Consider the following 16,560-nt stretch of genomic DNA (forward strand, 5'->3'; position numbering starts at 1 on the left):
GCGATAGTCCCTCATAGTCTTCAACACCTGGTCCATGCGCCCACACTGGAACAGTGTGCGCATGTACCTACTCTGGTGTTGGTTTTGGTTTCGAAGATCGGGGTCGTCAGGGGTCGGGCTTCCTGCTGGATTTCACCCGGCCCCGTCATAGATACATCCAAGGATGCGCCCTCTCTTCGCCGCCGCAGTGTGAATGGCTCCTTCTCGTCGTTTCTGTAACATGATGATTTTTTACGGGGTGGGGTTGTTAACCTCACGCCCAACCCCCAACCTGGAGGACCGAGTGCTGACTTTTGTCTGGCCTCTATCCCCGAAACCTGCCCGGCATGGTTAAACCTGCCGGGGTGTGATCCCCCGCCGGTATAGCTTTCAAGGGTCATTGAGACACGCAAGACTCTCCACCACGGCAAGGTACCAGCACAAGGATATATATATATATATATATATATATATATATATATATATATATATATATATATATATATATATATATATATATATATATATATATATATATATATATATATATATATATATATATATATATGTATGTGTGGGAAAAAATCACAAGACTATTTCATCTCTACAGGCCTGTTTCATGAGGGGTTTCCTCAATCCTCAGGAGATTTTAATGGAAGCATTCACATACCATGGTTTGTATAGGGCACAGAGCGGGTGGGTACAGGCAGGCGTGGGGGCGTGGTGATTGACTCATGTGTTACCTAGGAGGTGTTTCCTTCTGTGACGGCATGCTGATACAATTTCGCTGCGCTTGTTGAGGGATGACAACTCTGGACGGTATATGATAAACAGTTTCTCTTTTAAGCATAGGTTGCATCTTTTGTTACCACTGTTGTAAGGTGTGCTGGATGCAAGAATTTGCCATGTTATTGAGTATTCAACATTATTGTCTTTGAGATTCCAAATGTGTTTGCTGAGTTCTGTAGTGTTCCGGAGTGTTTTGCATCTGAAAGAAGCCTTGTGATTGTTCCATCTGGTTTAGAATTCTCCCTCAGTTAATCCTACGTATGTGTCGGATGTGTTAATTTCCTTGCGTATTACCTTTGCTTGGTAAACAACTGATGATTGTAAGCACCCCCCGTTGAGAGGGCAATCAGGTTTCTTGCGGCAGTTACAGCTTTTGTCGGTTTTGGAGTCGTTCTGCCTGGTGGTGGGCGGCTCCTTTTCAATTGCTTTATTGTGGTTTGAAATGATTTGTCGCATGTTGTTCATGCAGCTGTAGCTCAATTTAATGTTGTTCTTGTTGAATATTTTTCTTAGGGTGTTGCCTTTGGGGAAGTGTTTGTCGATCAGGGTGAGGAATTTGTGGCCAATATTAGTTGAGACGTTTTTGCTGTATGGGGGGTTGTACCAGATAATGTTGTTTCGTTTTCTGCTCCTTTTTGGTTGGTTTCCTGGCGTGGGTTCGTAGGTGAGGGTGAAGTTGTATCCGCATTCATCAAGTGCTTTTTGGTACGGGGGGGTTGCTTTGTCGAATTCAGCTTTGCTAGATGACAGCATCGATAGTCTTTTATTAATTCCGGTAGGTATTCTTTTCGTGGTGGTGGGTGGGTGGTTGCTGTCATGGTGCACGTATTGGAGTGTTGTGTTGGGTTTCGTGAATGGTTGGTAGCTGTTATTCCTCAGGTTGAAAGTGACGTCGAGGAAGTTGACGGTTTGCTTGTTGGCTTCAATTGTGATCCGTAGACCGTTCTCTTTGAAGATTCGGCATATACGCTTCTTGGTATTCTCGCTGCTCCTTGGCGAGGCGCGACACACTGCCAGTCCGTCATCACGGTAAATACCAAGGTTCAGATTGAGGCTATCGATGCTGTCATCTAGCAAAGCTGAATTCGACAAAGCAACCCCCCCGTACCAAAAAGCACTTGATGAATGCGGATACAACTTCACCCTCACCTACGAACCCACGCCAGGAAACCAACCAAAAAGGAGCAGAAAACGAAACAACATTATCTGGTACAACCCCCCATACAGCAAAAACGTTTCAACTAATATTGGCCACAAATTCCTCACCCTGATCGACAAACACTTCCCCAAAGGCAACACCCTAAGAAAAATATTCAACAATAACAACATTAAATTGAGCTACAGCTGCATGAACAACATGCGACAAATCATTTCAAACCACAATAAAGCAATTGAAAAGGAGCCGCCCACCACCAGGCAGAACGACTCCAAAACCGACAAAAGCTGTAACTGCCGCAAGAAACCTGATTGCCCTCTCAACGGGGGGTGCTTACAATCATCAGTTGTTTACCAAGCAAAGGTAATACGCAAGGACATTAACACATCCGACACATACGTAGGATTAACTGAGGGAGAATTCAAAACCAGATGGAACAATCACAAGGCGTCTTTCAGATGCAAAACACTCCGGAACACTACAGAACTCAGCAAACACATTTGGAATCTCAAAGACAATAATGTTGAATACTCAATAACATGGCAAATTCTTGCATCCAGCACACCTTACAACAGTGGTAACAAAAGATGCAACCTATGCTTAAAAGAGAAACTGTTTATCATATACCGTCCAGAGTTGTCATCCCTCAACAAGCGCAGCGAAATTGTATCAGCATGCCGTCACAGAAGGAAACACCTCCTAGGTAACACATGAGTCAATCACCACGCCCCCACGCCTGCCTGTACCCACCCGCTCTGTGCCCTATATAAACCATGGTATGTGAATGCTTCCATTAAAATCTCCTGAGGATTGAGGAAACCCCTCATGAAACAGGCCTGTAGAGATGAAATAGTCTTGTGATTTTTTCCCACACATACATATTACGCTCTACCACGGTATCGAGCACTATTTTTTGGATGATCTAATTAAGACATATATATATATATATATATATATATATATATATATATATATATATATATATATATATATATATATATATATATATATATATATATATATATATATATATATATATATATATATATATATAATGTATATATATATATATATATATATATATAATGTATATATATATATATATATATATATATATATATATATATATATATATATATATATATATATATATATATATATATATATATATATATATATATACATCCATCCGTCCATTTTCTACCGCTTGTTCCTTACGGCAGTGGTCCCCAACCAGTACCGGTACCGGTCCGTGGATCGATTGGTACCGGGCCGCACAAGAAATTAAAATAAATAAATAAATAAATACAATTATTTATTTTTTTTAAAAATTAAATCAACATAAAAACACAAAATACACTTACAATTAGTGCACCAACACAAAAAACCTCCCTCCCCTATTTACACTCATTCACACTCATTCGCACAAAAGGGTTGTTTCCTTCTGTTATTAATATTTCTGGTTCCTACATTATATATCAATATAGATCAATACAGTCTGCAGGGATACAGTCCGTAAGCACACATAATTGTATTTCTTTATGACAAAAAAATAATAAAAATAAAATCAATATTAATAATAATAATATCATTAATAGTTGTTTGGTTTATAAAAACATTTTAATTATTTAAAAATAAATGCTCTTGTTATTTTTTTTAAAATCGATTCTCACAATTTATGAATCGATTTAGAATCGGAATGAAAATAGAAATGAATAGAAATCGAGGTTTGGATGTGAATCGATTTGTATTATAGGGGAGGGACTCTTTGAGCACTTAACAATTGGATCTGATTCCAATTCATAGTCGAGTCTCGATTCAAACCGATTCTCGCAATGTATTATTTGGTATAACAATTATAATACAACTTTGGTATAGGTCACAGGTTAGACAAGGTTCTTCTGCTTCAATGGAGATGACTTAAATATGTATTTTTAAAAATAGATGACTTAAAAATGTCTTTTGAAAAATAGATTTTATAAAGGAAATAAATCAATCAATATATATATATTTTTTACCGATTTTTGGAGAATTATGAATCGATTTAGCTCTTAGCCTACTAAACAAACCAAAAATCCTTATCTCATATATGTTACTGTAGTGCGGCGGGCATGGTACACACGTCTTCAGCTAGGTGGCATGTATTGTAGGTGCTAGTGCCAGCAGCTCATTTTGTTGTTTTTTCCACTGATAAATAGATATTATTAAGTTCTCAATCGTATTTCAATTTTAGGGGGGACGTGAAAAATTGTCCTCAAAGGGGAAGGCATGACAAAAAAAAATTGAGAAGCACTGCCTTAGCCTACTAAACAAACCGGGTAGCCTTATCTCTAATATTTTACTGTAGTGAGGCAGGCATGGTAAGGTGTCAGGGGGCCATGAGAAAACAATACATATGTCTTCAGCTAGGTGGCATGTACTGTAGGTGCTAGAGCCAGCAGCTCATTGAGTTTGTTGTACTGATAAACAAATATTATTAGGTTCTCAATCGTATTTCATTTTTAGGGGGGGCGTGGAAAAAAAAGAGAAGCACTGCCTTAGCCTATTAAACTAAATAGCCTTAACAACATGGCCTTTTTGTCTCTACATGGTTTACAATTACTCCCCAAAAACCATGGCAGTAAATAAATAACCTCTTTCTTGTGACTTTGTGGATTATTTTGGAGTCAAAAAGGTGTTTGTTTGTCACCTGTGTGGGGCAGTGGCCATCCACATCCAGGAAGTAGAGGAGGCCGCCATGTTCTCGGTCCCAGCCGCATTTAAAGGGTAACTCCACAAACTTGTGGATGGCGGTGGCCTGCAGCTGCTGGTCTCCCGATTGCTTGGCGTGCTCCAGCAGGAACCAGCCTGCTTCCAGGGCGTGGCCTGAGCAGAAGAACGTCAAACTGTAAATATTGACTCATTACTTGCATGACTTGGTCAAAAGTACCTGGATTCTGCAGCCGGCCTTGACAGCCTGGTAACTCTGTTCCCTCCGGCGACACGTTCTCTAAGATAGCTGTGCCCCCCCTCTGTGTGAGGAAAGTAAATATGGTTTGGGATATTTGTATATCTCTTGAACGTAAACGCTGCAAATAATACATACATACAATAGTTTGATTTAAAAAACTATGTCAGTAGTACACCATAACTCAAGGGTGTCCAAAGTGCGGCTCTTAGCTAATTTTTAAACAACCCGTGGCACAATCGTTAGCATACTTGACAAATCATACCTGTTGGCATGCTAAAGTTAGCATGCTAGCTTTTTTTTTTTAAAGCTAATTCTGCACCTCAGCCATATTGTGTTACTTGATGCATGCTAACATTAGCAGGTCAGCATTTTTCAGGTACAGTAGGAAGGGGATTCATAGGGCCCCATTCGTCACAGTTTACCTCACAAATGAAACGTGACTAATTGCGGGGTGCACTATTTAGCGTCACAATAAGCCGCCAGATGGCAGTTGAGTGTTGAGTATTTTAAAATGTGTTTTGTGACAATGCCAACTTTGACCACAGCATCAGTTGCTATGTAGCCTTCACGGAAGATCCATCCAGGAATGAAACCCTTCCCTACTGTGCACACCCCGGAGTAACATATTTTGATATTTGATGCATGTTATAGTTAGCATTTTAACATGCTACCATGAGCATGCTAGATTTTTTTTAAAGCTAATCTAGCAGGTAAACACCTCAAAATGATACCTGTTAGCAAGCTAACATTTGTATGCTAACTTTGTTTTAAAACTCATTTTGCCACTCAGCCATATTTTGGTACTTGATGCATGCTAGCCTTAACAAGCTCGCATTTCAAATACATATTTCGGGTACAGTAGGGTGATTCATATGGCCGTCATATGTTGTGGTTTACCTGACACATAAAACATGACTGGGGTTGAACTATTCACTTTAGTAGCTAGATGGCAGAAGAGTATTGAGTGTGTTTAGTAGTAATTCCAACTTTGACCACAGCGTCAGTTGCAATGTCACGGGAGATCCACCCAGGAAGTGGGGCCATATGAATCCATTCACTACTGTACACACCTCAGGGTAATATATGTTGGTACTTGACATATGCTACAATTAGCATTTTAACATGCTAAAATTAGCATGCCAGACTGTTTTAGCTAATTTAGCAGGTATATACTTCATATATTTTGGTATTTCACTAATGCTAACTTTATGCATGCTATGGTTAGTATGTTAGCTGTACCTTTAGCATATTAGCTTTTTTTTTTTTAGCTCATTTTGCTAGGCTGACCATACGTCCTCTTTTCCCCGGACATGTCCTCTTTTGCGGGGGTGTCCGGGGTGTCCGGGCGGGGTTTCTTAAATGCCTCAAATGTCCGGCATTTTGAATTGGGGTTGCGTGTTTTTTCAATGTATGTCCAGGGTTAAGTTAAGAAGGGGTTAAAAAAAAAAACTGAAGGTGTGCGCACTAGCAACATTCGTGAGGGAGGGGCAGAGACACAGAGCGAGAGAGCGAGTGAGTGGAGAGAGACACGAGAACAAGAAATGCCGAAACGTGAATGAAACTTCACGGATGATTTGCGGGAAAATTATTCGTGTTTTCGTCCTGGCCGTGACACATGGAAGCAGAATGCACTGTGTGCAAAGCAGGAACAATGTATCTGTGGCAAATAAAGATCTACAAGCCCATATCGACACTACAAAGCACAAAACAGCTGTGCAGGGTGAGAGCTTGTCTGCTGTTTTTTGTTTAAATTTAATTAACTTGTTTTAAGGCATTATTTATGTTTAGATTATATACAAGAGGTTATTTTGAATATTTCTACCTCTTCACTTTTTTTCCAAAACTGTGAATGTTACAGAATTATATTATATATCCGTGTGACTTATTTTGTTATACTGTCAAGCAGTGTTGGCGTTAACACACTTTTTGTGTCTTTTTAACGCATTGAAATCAGAAAGGACGCAGATTATTTATTTTTTTCAATTTTTTTTTACCATTTGTGGCCCACAGCTAATGTTTTAAAGGCCCACGGCACATTCTAAAAATACTATTAAAATAAATATAACAAAAGTGAAATAAAAAAGCTTAAAGGTGAAATGTAATTTAGAAAAAGTTGCAATGTTGGCTAATAAAACAAAGCTGTTTTTTTTTCTTTCAAACTGTCATTGCTCAAAACATAATATTGAATTAAAATCAATGTTATTATGAATTATTGACCTATCAAAGGTTCCGATTACTTCACATCAAATATTCCACTTTGAAAAATATTTTTGGTGAAAAATTTTGCATATTTTGTGTGTTTGCCATAAAAAACATAGTTTTGTTTGACAAAAAAGGGCGGAAAACAAACAAACAAAAAAAACAACCTTAAAAAAAACTAAAACATTTTGAAATGAGGAAAAGATCTGAAGTTGATGTAGACTCCAGAGATTTAAGCGTTAAATATAAAATTTATGTATGCCCTGGCACATCATTATCATCATTTGTCGCACGTTTGCACCAAGAAAAATTCCTAGTTTGTGAACCCGTTCTCAAACAATGGCAATAAAACTATTCTGATTCTGATTCTGATTTTATGACCCAAGCAAAACACTTTTTACACTTTTATACTGAAATAAATACACCTACAACTTATTAAATAAAAACATAGAAAAAACTACCAGCAGCGGTAAAGTTTAGATCCATGAAGGAAAGAAGAAAGTGAATGAATGTTTATAACTGAATACATTTACATATGTATACACATTTGTTTTCTTTTGTATTATCTTTTCTAATGAATTAATGACAATTTATGACAACCTTTTTCCAAAACACAACATAGAATGTGAGATATAACAGGATAATGCATACATTTGTCATTTGTTTTCAAAACGCTTACAAAAAAGTGGGACCCCAAAAATTTACTGTGGGACCCCATTTTTATGACTTGATGGGGTCCCTGGGACATTTTGAAAATTCCTAGCGCCAACACTGCTGTCAACAGAGGAGAAAAAATGCTTTATTTAAATAAATATATTATTTATAAAGCAAGTTCGAGTATCATTGGCAAATGTTCACCTAGTCCCGGCCTTGGCGTGCTGCCCGCCTTGGCACGCATATATGTGTCCTCTTTTTGGGATTTCAGAATATGGTCAGCCTAATTTTGCTCATTTTGTCTTACTTGACACCATCTGGCCAGCGTACTAACTCTTAGCATTTCAGTTCGGCTTAGGCTCTTCAACAATCGCAATGCAATTTGTAGTACTGTGATCGCTAACAGCCGATTTCACTCGGAATCATCAGCATTTTTTCCTGAATCTGTGAATTATCATCGCCCTCCGTTGTCATGGTAATGAACAAGGATGACATTGGCGTGTTGATACCTGAATATGTTGGAGTATCTGCTGCACACACCAGCTGCCCAGCTCCATGTACTTTAGCACAACGTCCTGCTCCCGGCTGTCTGTGATCTGCTGCACTAAACACAGCAGCATCATGGGAACAGCCATGCTGCTGGTGGGCGTGTCTCCGGCCAGCTCGGGTCGACCCAGACCTTTTGGGTCAACCCGAACCCAGAAGATGAGCTGCGCCATCATCTGTTCAGCCTCTTTCTGGGGGGACAGGAGGCAGATGCATTGTTCTGTTCAGACATAATTTCCAAACATCTTCTTCAAATGTATTGATCAATAAATAATCAATCATAATTCATTATGTGACGCCACATTTTATTCAATATGTCGGTAGGGACGGGTGCATAATTTGGTAATATCGGGTACTGATTCAAGTATAATCAAAAGGTACCCCATTTTGGCATATTTGTTGCACGTGATGTCACCTCCGGTTGCACCGACCCAAACACTTGGCGGGCAAACAGGCGCGGACTGCCTTTAAGTGACGTTGCGATTTTCCATGCCAACAAAACGAGCATGTCTGATAGAGAGTGCTCGAAAGTAAGGCTAAACCTTTTAAATGTGCTAGCTCGATGCCAATTTATATTGGATATGCCATATTGGGGGTGCTCAAAAAAATCGATTCACATCCAAATTGCGATATCTTTTCCATTTCCGATTGTAAATCGGTTTATAATGTTATTGAAAATAGAAATTTGTTTAACTTTTTTTTTTATTATCCATTTTTAAAGAAACCTTTTTAGGCCATGTACACGTCAGCAACCTAGAAAAGGTCTTGTAACCCGTAATTTGTTTTGAAAACGTTTTATTAACCAAATAATATATTGCAAGAATCGAAAAATTGTGTTGAATCGAGAATCGATTTTGATTCAAATCGCCACCCCAACAATCGGATCGAGTCGTGAGATGCTCCCAGATTCCCACCTCTATGCTCATACTAATGATTAGCATTAGCGATTTTACATGGCGATTTCAACACCCTTCAAATGTGTTAATAAAAACCAAATAACTAAAATGCACGTTACAACCCAACATCTGGTGTGTAATAAGTACAATACTTACAGTAGAAACACTTTGTAGGACTCGACAAAACACCGGCACATTCAACTTATAAGCAAAGACTACTTCCTGACTACGGCAACACACTGTAGCCTTTACACTACTGCCATCTAACGTCTTGGAATGGCAAGTGCATGCAAAGTCTACTACCATAAAATCCAGACTATAAACCGCTGCTTTTTTCCTACACTTTGAACACTGCAGCCTACAAGACGGTGCGGCTAACTTGTGAATTTTTATTTGCTGACAGCCATAATAAAAATAGTTTAAAAAACTAAGCAAATACACTGAGAAAGTGTTTTATTGTTTGTGCTATGGCGCCATGCTGCAGTGTCCTTCCATTTAGTGCTTCTAACCGGAAGTATAAATGCCGTTCAGTCCAGCCGTGCATATCATTTATTCTCGTATGGATTCTTCATCCAGCACTCCAAGCAACGTTTGTAAGTTTTACAATAGAACTAAAACAATTCTTACTTACTGAATTGTCCCACGTGTGATGTCTGTAGGAGTGTTTATATGCATATTTGTACGTGCTGTCATAATGACATCAAGTGAGCGTCGTTAGCATTATTGTGTATGCTAACACGTTTACGAGTGTCTATGTTAGTATTATCTCCTCTCTGAGCTGCCACCTTATCGTGGTAGAGGAGTTTGCGTGTCCCAATTATCCTAGGAGCTATGTTGTCCGGGGGATTTCATTCCCCCTGGTAGGGTCTCCCAAGACCAACAGGTCCTAGGTGAAGGATCAGACAAAGAGCAGCTCGAAGACTTCTATGGGAATACAAATATAGAGACTCCGATTTCCATCGCCCGGACGCGGGTCACCGGGGCCCCCCTCTGGAGCCAGGCCCGGAGTTGGGACATGATGGCGAACGCCTGGTGGCCGGGCCCGTCCCCATGGGGCCCGGCCAGGCACAGCCTGAAGAGGCAACGTGGGTTCCCCCTCCAATGGGCTTACCACTCATGGGAGGGGCCATAGAGGTCGGGTGCGTTGTGAGCTGGGCGGAAGCCGAAGGCAGGGCACTTGGCGGTCCGATCCTCGGCTACATAAGCTAGCTCTTGGGATGTGGAATGTCACCTCGCTGGAGGGGAAGGAGCCTGAGCAAGTGCGCGAGGTGGAGAAGTTCCGGCTGGATATAAACGGACTCACTTCGACACACAGCAAAAGCTCTGGAACCAGTTCTCTCGAGAGGGGCTGGACTCTCTTCCACACTGGCGTCTGCAGCATCGCGTGGACATCGGGGCGGTACCTCTGGATTGGCAGACCGGGGTGGCGGTACCTCTGGATTGGCAGACCGGGGTGGTGGTTCCTCTCTTTAAGAAGGGGAATCGGAGGGTATGTTCCAACTATCGTGGGATCACACTCCTCAGCCTTCCCGGTAAGGTCTATTCATGTGTACTGGAGAGGAGGCTACGCCGGATAGTCGAACCTCGAATTCAGGAGGAACAGTGTGGTTTTTGTCTTGGTCGTGGAACTATGGACCGGCTCTATACTCTCGGCAGAGTCCTTGAGGGTTCATGGGAGTTTGCCCAACCAGTCTACATGTGCTTTGTGGACTTGGAGAAGGCATTCGACCGTGTCCCTCGGGAAGTCCTGTGGGGAGTGCTCAGAGAGTATGGGGTATCGGACTGTCTGATTGTGGCGGTCCACTCCCTGTACGATCAGTGTCAGTGCTTGGTCCGCATTGCCGGCGGTAAGTCGAACACGTTTCCAGTGAGGGTTGGACTCCGCCAAGGCTGCCCTTTGTCACCGATTCTGTTCATAACTTTCATAGACAGAATTTCTAGGCGCAGTCAGGGTGTTGAGGGGATCCGGTTTGGTGGCTGCAGGATTAGATTCTAAGTTACTAACTCAGTTACTTACACCAAAAAGTAATGCGTTACTGTGAAAAGTAACTATTAGTTTTTTTTTTAAATCTCCCATTAATGCCCTTTTAGCCTTCATTTCAGTACTGTTATTGCACTGGAGAATAAGACAATATGCTGATCAACTTGACATGCATTTGCACCACTGAACTCTGCTAAGCAATGTGGTCTACATACAACACACAAAGACAAATATATGTTTCAAAGGGCCAATTTATTTCAGGCCAGGACAAATTGACAAAACTATTTTAAATAGCTGCAACATAACATACATAAGTAACAAACAGCATAATAACAACATAGCTGTAAACCTGGCTTCACCTAAGGAAGGCACACGTGACATACACAAAGCCTAACCAGGCAGATTTGAGTTATTGTTTTGGGCAGTAGATGGGATCTTTGATCCAAGACACAACTTACATTTAACTAAAATGTTATTTTCTTTGTGCTCGACAAAAGAAAAGAAGTGAGAATATCTCATACTTGCCAACCCTCCCGAATTGCAGTGCCTCTCCCCGGGACACCCATTCTCCCGAATTTCTCCTGATTTCCAGCCGGACTTAAAGGCCTACTGAAACCCACTACTACCGACCACGCAGTCTGATAGTTTATATATCAATGATGAAATCTTAACATTATAACACATGCCAATACGGCCGGGTTAACTTATAAAGTGACATTTTAAATTTGCCGCTAAACTTCCGGTTCGAAACGCCTCTGAGGATGACGTATGCGTGTGACGTAGCCCGGCGAACACGGGTATGCCTTCCACATTGAAGCCGATACGAAAAAGCTCTGTTTTCATTTCATAATTCCACAGTATTCTGGACATCTGTGTTCGTGAATCTGTTTCAATCATGTTCATTGCATTATGGAGAAGGAAGCCGAGCAAGCAAAGAAGAAAGTTGTCGGTGCGAAATGGACGTATTTTTCGAACGTAGTCAGCCACAACAGTACACAGCCGGCGCTTCTTTGTTTACATTCCCGAAAGATGCAGTCAAGATGGAAGAACTCGGATAACAGAGACTCTAACCAGGAGGACTTTTGATTTGGATACACAGACGCCTGTAGAGAACTGGGACAACACAGACTCTTACCAGGATTACTTTGATTTGGATGACAAAGACGCAGACGTGCTACTGTGAGTATGCAGCTTTGGCTTTTTTTTGCGTATGTACGTAACTTTTTTAAAATATATAAGCTTTATGAACCTTGGGTTAGGTGAACGGTCTTTTGGGCTGAGTGATTGTGTGTGTTGATCATGTGTTTGAATTGTATTGGCGTGTTCTATGGAGCTAGGAGCTAGCAGAGGAGCTAGGAGCTAGCATAACACGTACCGTACCGTACGTGCGCGTCACGTACGTAACTTTTTAAAAATATATAAGCTTTATGAACCTTGGGTTAGGTGAACGGTCTTTTGGGCTGAGTGATTGTGTGTGTTGATCAGGTGTTTCAATTGTATTGGCGTGTTCTATGGAGCTAGGAGCTAGCAGAGGAGCTAGGAGCTAGCATAACACGTACCGTACCGTACGTGTGCGTCACGTACGTAACTTTTTAAAAATATATAAGCTTTATGAACCTTGGGTTAGGTGAACGGTCTTTTGGGCTGAGTGATTGTGTGTGTTGATCAGGTGTTTGAATTGTATTGGCGTGTTCTATGGAGCTAGGAGCTAGCAGAGGAGCTAGGAGCTAGCATAACAAACACGCAGGTGTTATTATGCAGGATTAATTTGTGGCATATTAAATATAAGCCTGGTTGTGTTGTGGCTAATAGAGTATATATATGTCTTGTGTTTATTTACTGTTGTAGTCATTCCCAGCTGAATATCAGGTACCGTGAGTATGCAGCCTTGGCTGCTAAACATTCGATAACTTGACCGTATGTGCGCGTCACGTACGTAACTTTTTAAAAATATATAAGCTTTATGAACCTTGGGTTAGGTAAACGGTCTTTTGGGCTGAGTGATTGTGTGTGTTGATCAGGTGTTTGAATTGTATTGGCGTGTTCTATGGAGCTAGGAGCTAGCAGAGGAGCTAGGAGCTAGCATAACAAACACGCAGGTGTTTTTATGCAGGATTAATTTGTGGCATATTAAATATAAGCCTGCTTGTGTTGTGGCTAATAGAGTATATATATGTCTTGTGTTTATTTACTGTTGTAGTCATTCCCAGCTGAATATCAGGTCACCCCCGGCTCTCACAGCATCTTCCCTATCTGAATAGCTTCAACTCCCCACTAGTCCTTCACTTGCACTTTACTCATCCACTAATCTTTCATCCTCGCTCAAATTAATGGGGAAATTGTCGCTTTCTCGGTCCGAATCTCTCTCACTTCATGCGGCCATCATTGTAAACAATAGGGAACTTTGCGTATATGTTCAACTGACTACGTCACGCTACTTCCGGTAGGTGCAAGCCTTTTTTTGATCAGATACCAAAAGTTGCAATCTTTATCGTCGTTGTTCTATACTAAATCCTTTCAGCAAAAATATGGCAATATCGCGAAATGATCAAGTATGACACATAGAATAGATCTGCTATCCCCGTTTAAATAAAAAAAATTCATTTCAGTAGGCCTTTAAGGCAAGCCCCCTACAGGTCCGTGCGGACCTGAGTGAGGACAGCCTGTCGTCACGTCCGCTTGGCCAACCAAAAAGTAACCACAGAACACTAGTGTTCTGTGGTTACTTTTTGGTTGGCCAACGGTTTACGTTGTATTGCGCACCCCCCCTCCCCTCACCACACCCACACTCACACTCACACTCACACCCACACCCAGACACACACAGAGCGCGCCTCCGGCTTGTGACACAAGAGATTCAGAAGGACGACACTGCAGCGCTCCAATAAAACACACTCAGATCTTCTGTTTCTAGCCGATACTACATAAAAAATAACGTAAAATAACGCAGTAACGCATCATGTAGTAACGGTAACTAAGTTACTGAATATAAAAAAAAAACACGTTAGTCCCAACACTGATGAGGAGCATGTATATGGTATATCCAATGTAAATTAGCATCGAGCTAGCGCATTTTGAGAAGTGGAGCCATACTTTTGAGTGCTTTCTATCAAGCATGCTTGTTTTGTTGGCATGGAAAATTGCAACATTACTTTTCTGTTTGAGTTGACGTTACTCGGTGAAACCGACAGAATTCGGTCGGTCCTTATTAAAGGAAAGAACTCAGTACCCATCCCTATGTGCGACGCTTCGTACCCGCATGTCCTCGTCTCTGGTGACTCGGCTGAGTTCGTCTAAGGCCATGACGTAGAAACACTCGCTGAATATGGTCCTTTGTACTTTCACTGCTTGACCGTCTCGTGTCAGGCAGAAAGCACACTTCCACTGACCACTGCCGCTAGAAACACGAGCGAACTTCCTGAGGAACGTCCCTCCTGAAAAGGAAGTGGAAATAGTCATTATTTAAAACCATAGCTACATGTTGCAGTCATGTTTATTCACAGCATTATCTGTTAGCGGCTGTTTGGGTTTGCATAATTTACTCCAGCAGTGTCCCAACTACAGCCCGTGGGCCAAATGCGGCCTGCCATGGTCTTCAATTCGGCCCGCAAGAAGTCATGACTTTAATAAAGAATTTAACCCAAAGGGAGATTTTAAACATTTTAATTGTCTGACAACTTGGATGTTGCCGATATCTAGTAGAAAAAGTCAATAATTAAGGTCAATGAACTTTAATTACGCTTTACATTGAAAGTATTTACTTATAAGACCCAATGCAAACAACCTTCCCTAGTCATGGTGCAAAGAAAAAAAAAAGTCAAATTACAAAACAAAAATGTCAACACACATGGTCACACATAACACAACCTGCTCACTGAACTTTGTGCATGATAAAAAATGTCAAGGCACCATAAAAAAAATCTAAATTACACCCAGCCATTACAAAGCATGATGGGGAAAAAAATGCTAAACACTCTCCATACTTATCCGTGTTTGGCACATTTTAGCTGCTTGATATTTCTGATTGATTACAAAACTTTAAGGAGGTTGTCAGAGAAGTAAACAAGATAGGACTCCAACTTTCACATACTCTTAAAGGCCTACTGAAACCCACTACTACTGACCACGCAGTCTGATAGTTCATATATCAATGATGAAATCTTAACATTGCCAATACGGCCGGGTTAGATTAGTGAAGTGCAATTTTAAATTTCCCTCAAAATATCCTGCTGAAAACGTCTCGGTATGATGACGTTTGCGCGTGACGTCACAGATTGTAGCGGACATTTTGGGACACCATTGTGGCCAGCTATTAAGTCGTCTGTTTTCATCGCAAAATTCCACAGTATTCTGGACATCTGTGTTGGTGAATCTTTTGCAATTTGTTTAATGAACAATGAAGACAGCAAAGAAGAAAGCTGTAGGTGGGAAGCGGTGTATTAGTGGCCGGCTGCAGCAACACAAACACGTAGAGAACTGGGACAACAGAGACTCTTACCAGGAGGACTTTGAGTTGGATACGCGCTACCGTGAGTACACAGATGCGGCTTCCAAACATTTGATCGCTTGCCCGTACGTGCGTGCCGCTATGTGCATGTCACGTACGTGACTTTGGGGAAATATATGTGCCGTATGAACTTTGCGGAGGTGAACGGTACTTTGGGCTGTGGGATTGAGTGTGTTGTGCGGGTGTTTGATTTGTATTGGCGGGTTATATGGAGGGGAGGGGGGAGGTGTTTGTTATGCGGGATTAATTTGTGGCATATTAAATATAAGCCTGGTTGTGTTGTGGCTAATAGAGTATATATATTAATTAATTAATACCTGGGATTTATATAGCGCTTTTCTAAGTACCCAAAGTCGCTTTACATGTTAAAAACCCATCATTCATTCACACCTGGTGGTGGTAAGCTACTTTCATAGCCACAGCTGCCCTGGGGTAGACTGACGGAAGCGTGGCTGCCAATTTGCGCCTACGGCCCCTCCGACCACCACCTATCATTCATTCAACATTCATTCACCGGTGTGAGCGGCACCGGGGGCAAGGGTGAAGTGTCCTGCCCAAGGACACAACGGCATGGTAAGAGGCGGGGAGCGAACCTGCAACCCTCAGGTTTCTGACACGGGCGCTCAACCCACTACGCCATGCCGCCCCATATATATATATATATGTCTTGTGTTTATTTACTGTTTTAGTCATTCCCAGCTGAAGATCAGGTCCCACCGGCGTCTCACAGCATCTTCCCTATCTGAATCGCTTCCACTGCCCTCTAATCCTTCACTTTTTATATATATATATATTGACGGATGCATATATCCACATTTATCCATAATTAAGAGTTATTTCTTTTATATGACTATAGTCATATTTTAAATAGCTAATGTTCCATCTTGTACTCTTTTCCTTTTT

At 41.2% G+C, this 16,560-nt stretch overlaps 1 protein-coding gene across 2 annotated transcripts in view; it reads right to left on the minus strand.

Moving 5' to 3' along the window:
* The window catches only part of renbp (renin binding protein), a 62,855-nt gene that overhangs the window by 8,840 nt on the left and 37,455 nt on the right, over positions 1–16,560 (minus strand). For both annotated transcript variants that reach the window (XM_062054170.1, XM_062054169.1), the window contains 4 exons: positions 14,406–14,584; positions 8,237–8,464; positions 4,854–4,935; positions 4,614–4,789 (listed from right to left, as the gene is read on the minus strand). In XM_062054170.1, the coding sequence (XP_061910154.1) occupies positions 4,614–4,789; positions 4,854–4,935; positions 8,237–8,464; positions 14,406–14,584 (665 nt within the window). The remainder of the gene's footprint in view (positions 1–4,613; positions 4,790–4,853; positions 4,936–8,236; positions 8,465–14,405; positions 14,585–16,560) is intronic.

Source organism: Entelurus aequoreus, linkage group LG07, assembly GCF_033978785.1.
Source record: "Entelurus aequoreus isolate RoL-2023_Sb linkage group LG07, RoL_Eaeq_v1.1, whole genome shotgun sequence".
NCBI classification, from domain to species: Eukaryota; Metazoa; Chordata; class Actinopteri; order Syngnathiformes; family Syngnathidae; genus Entelurus; species Entelurus aequoreus.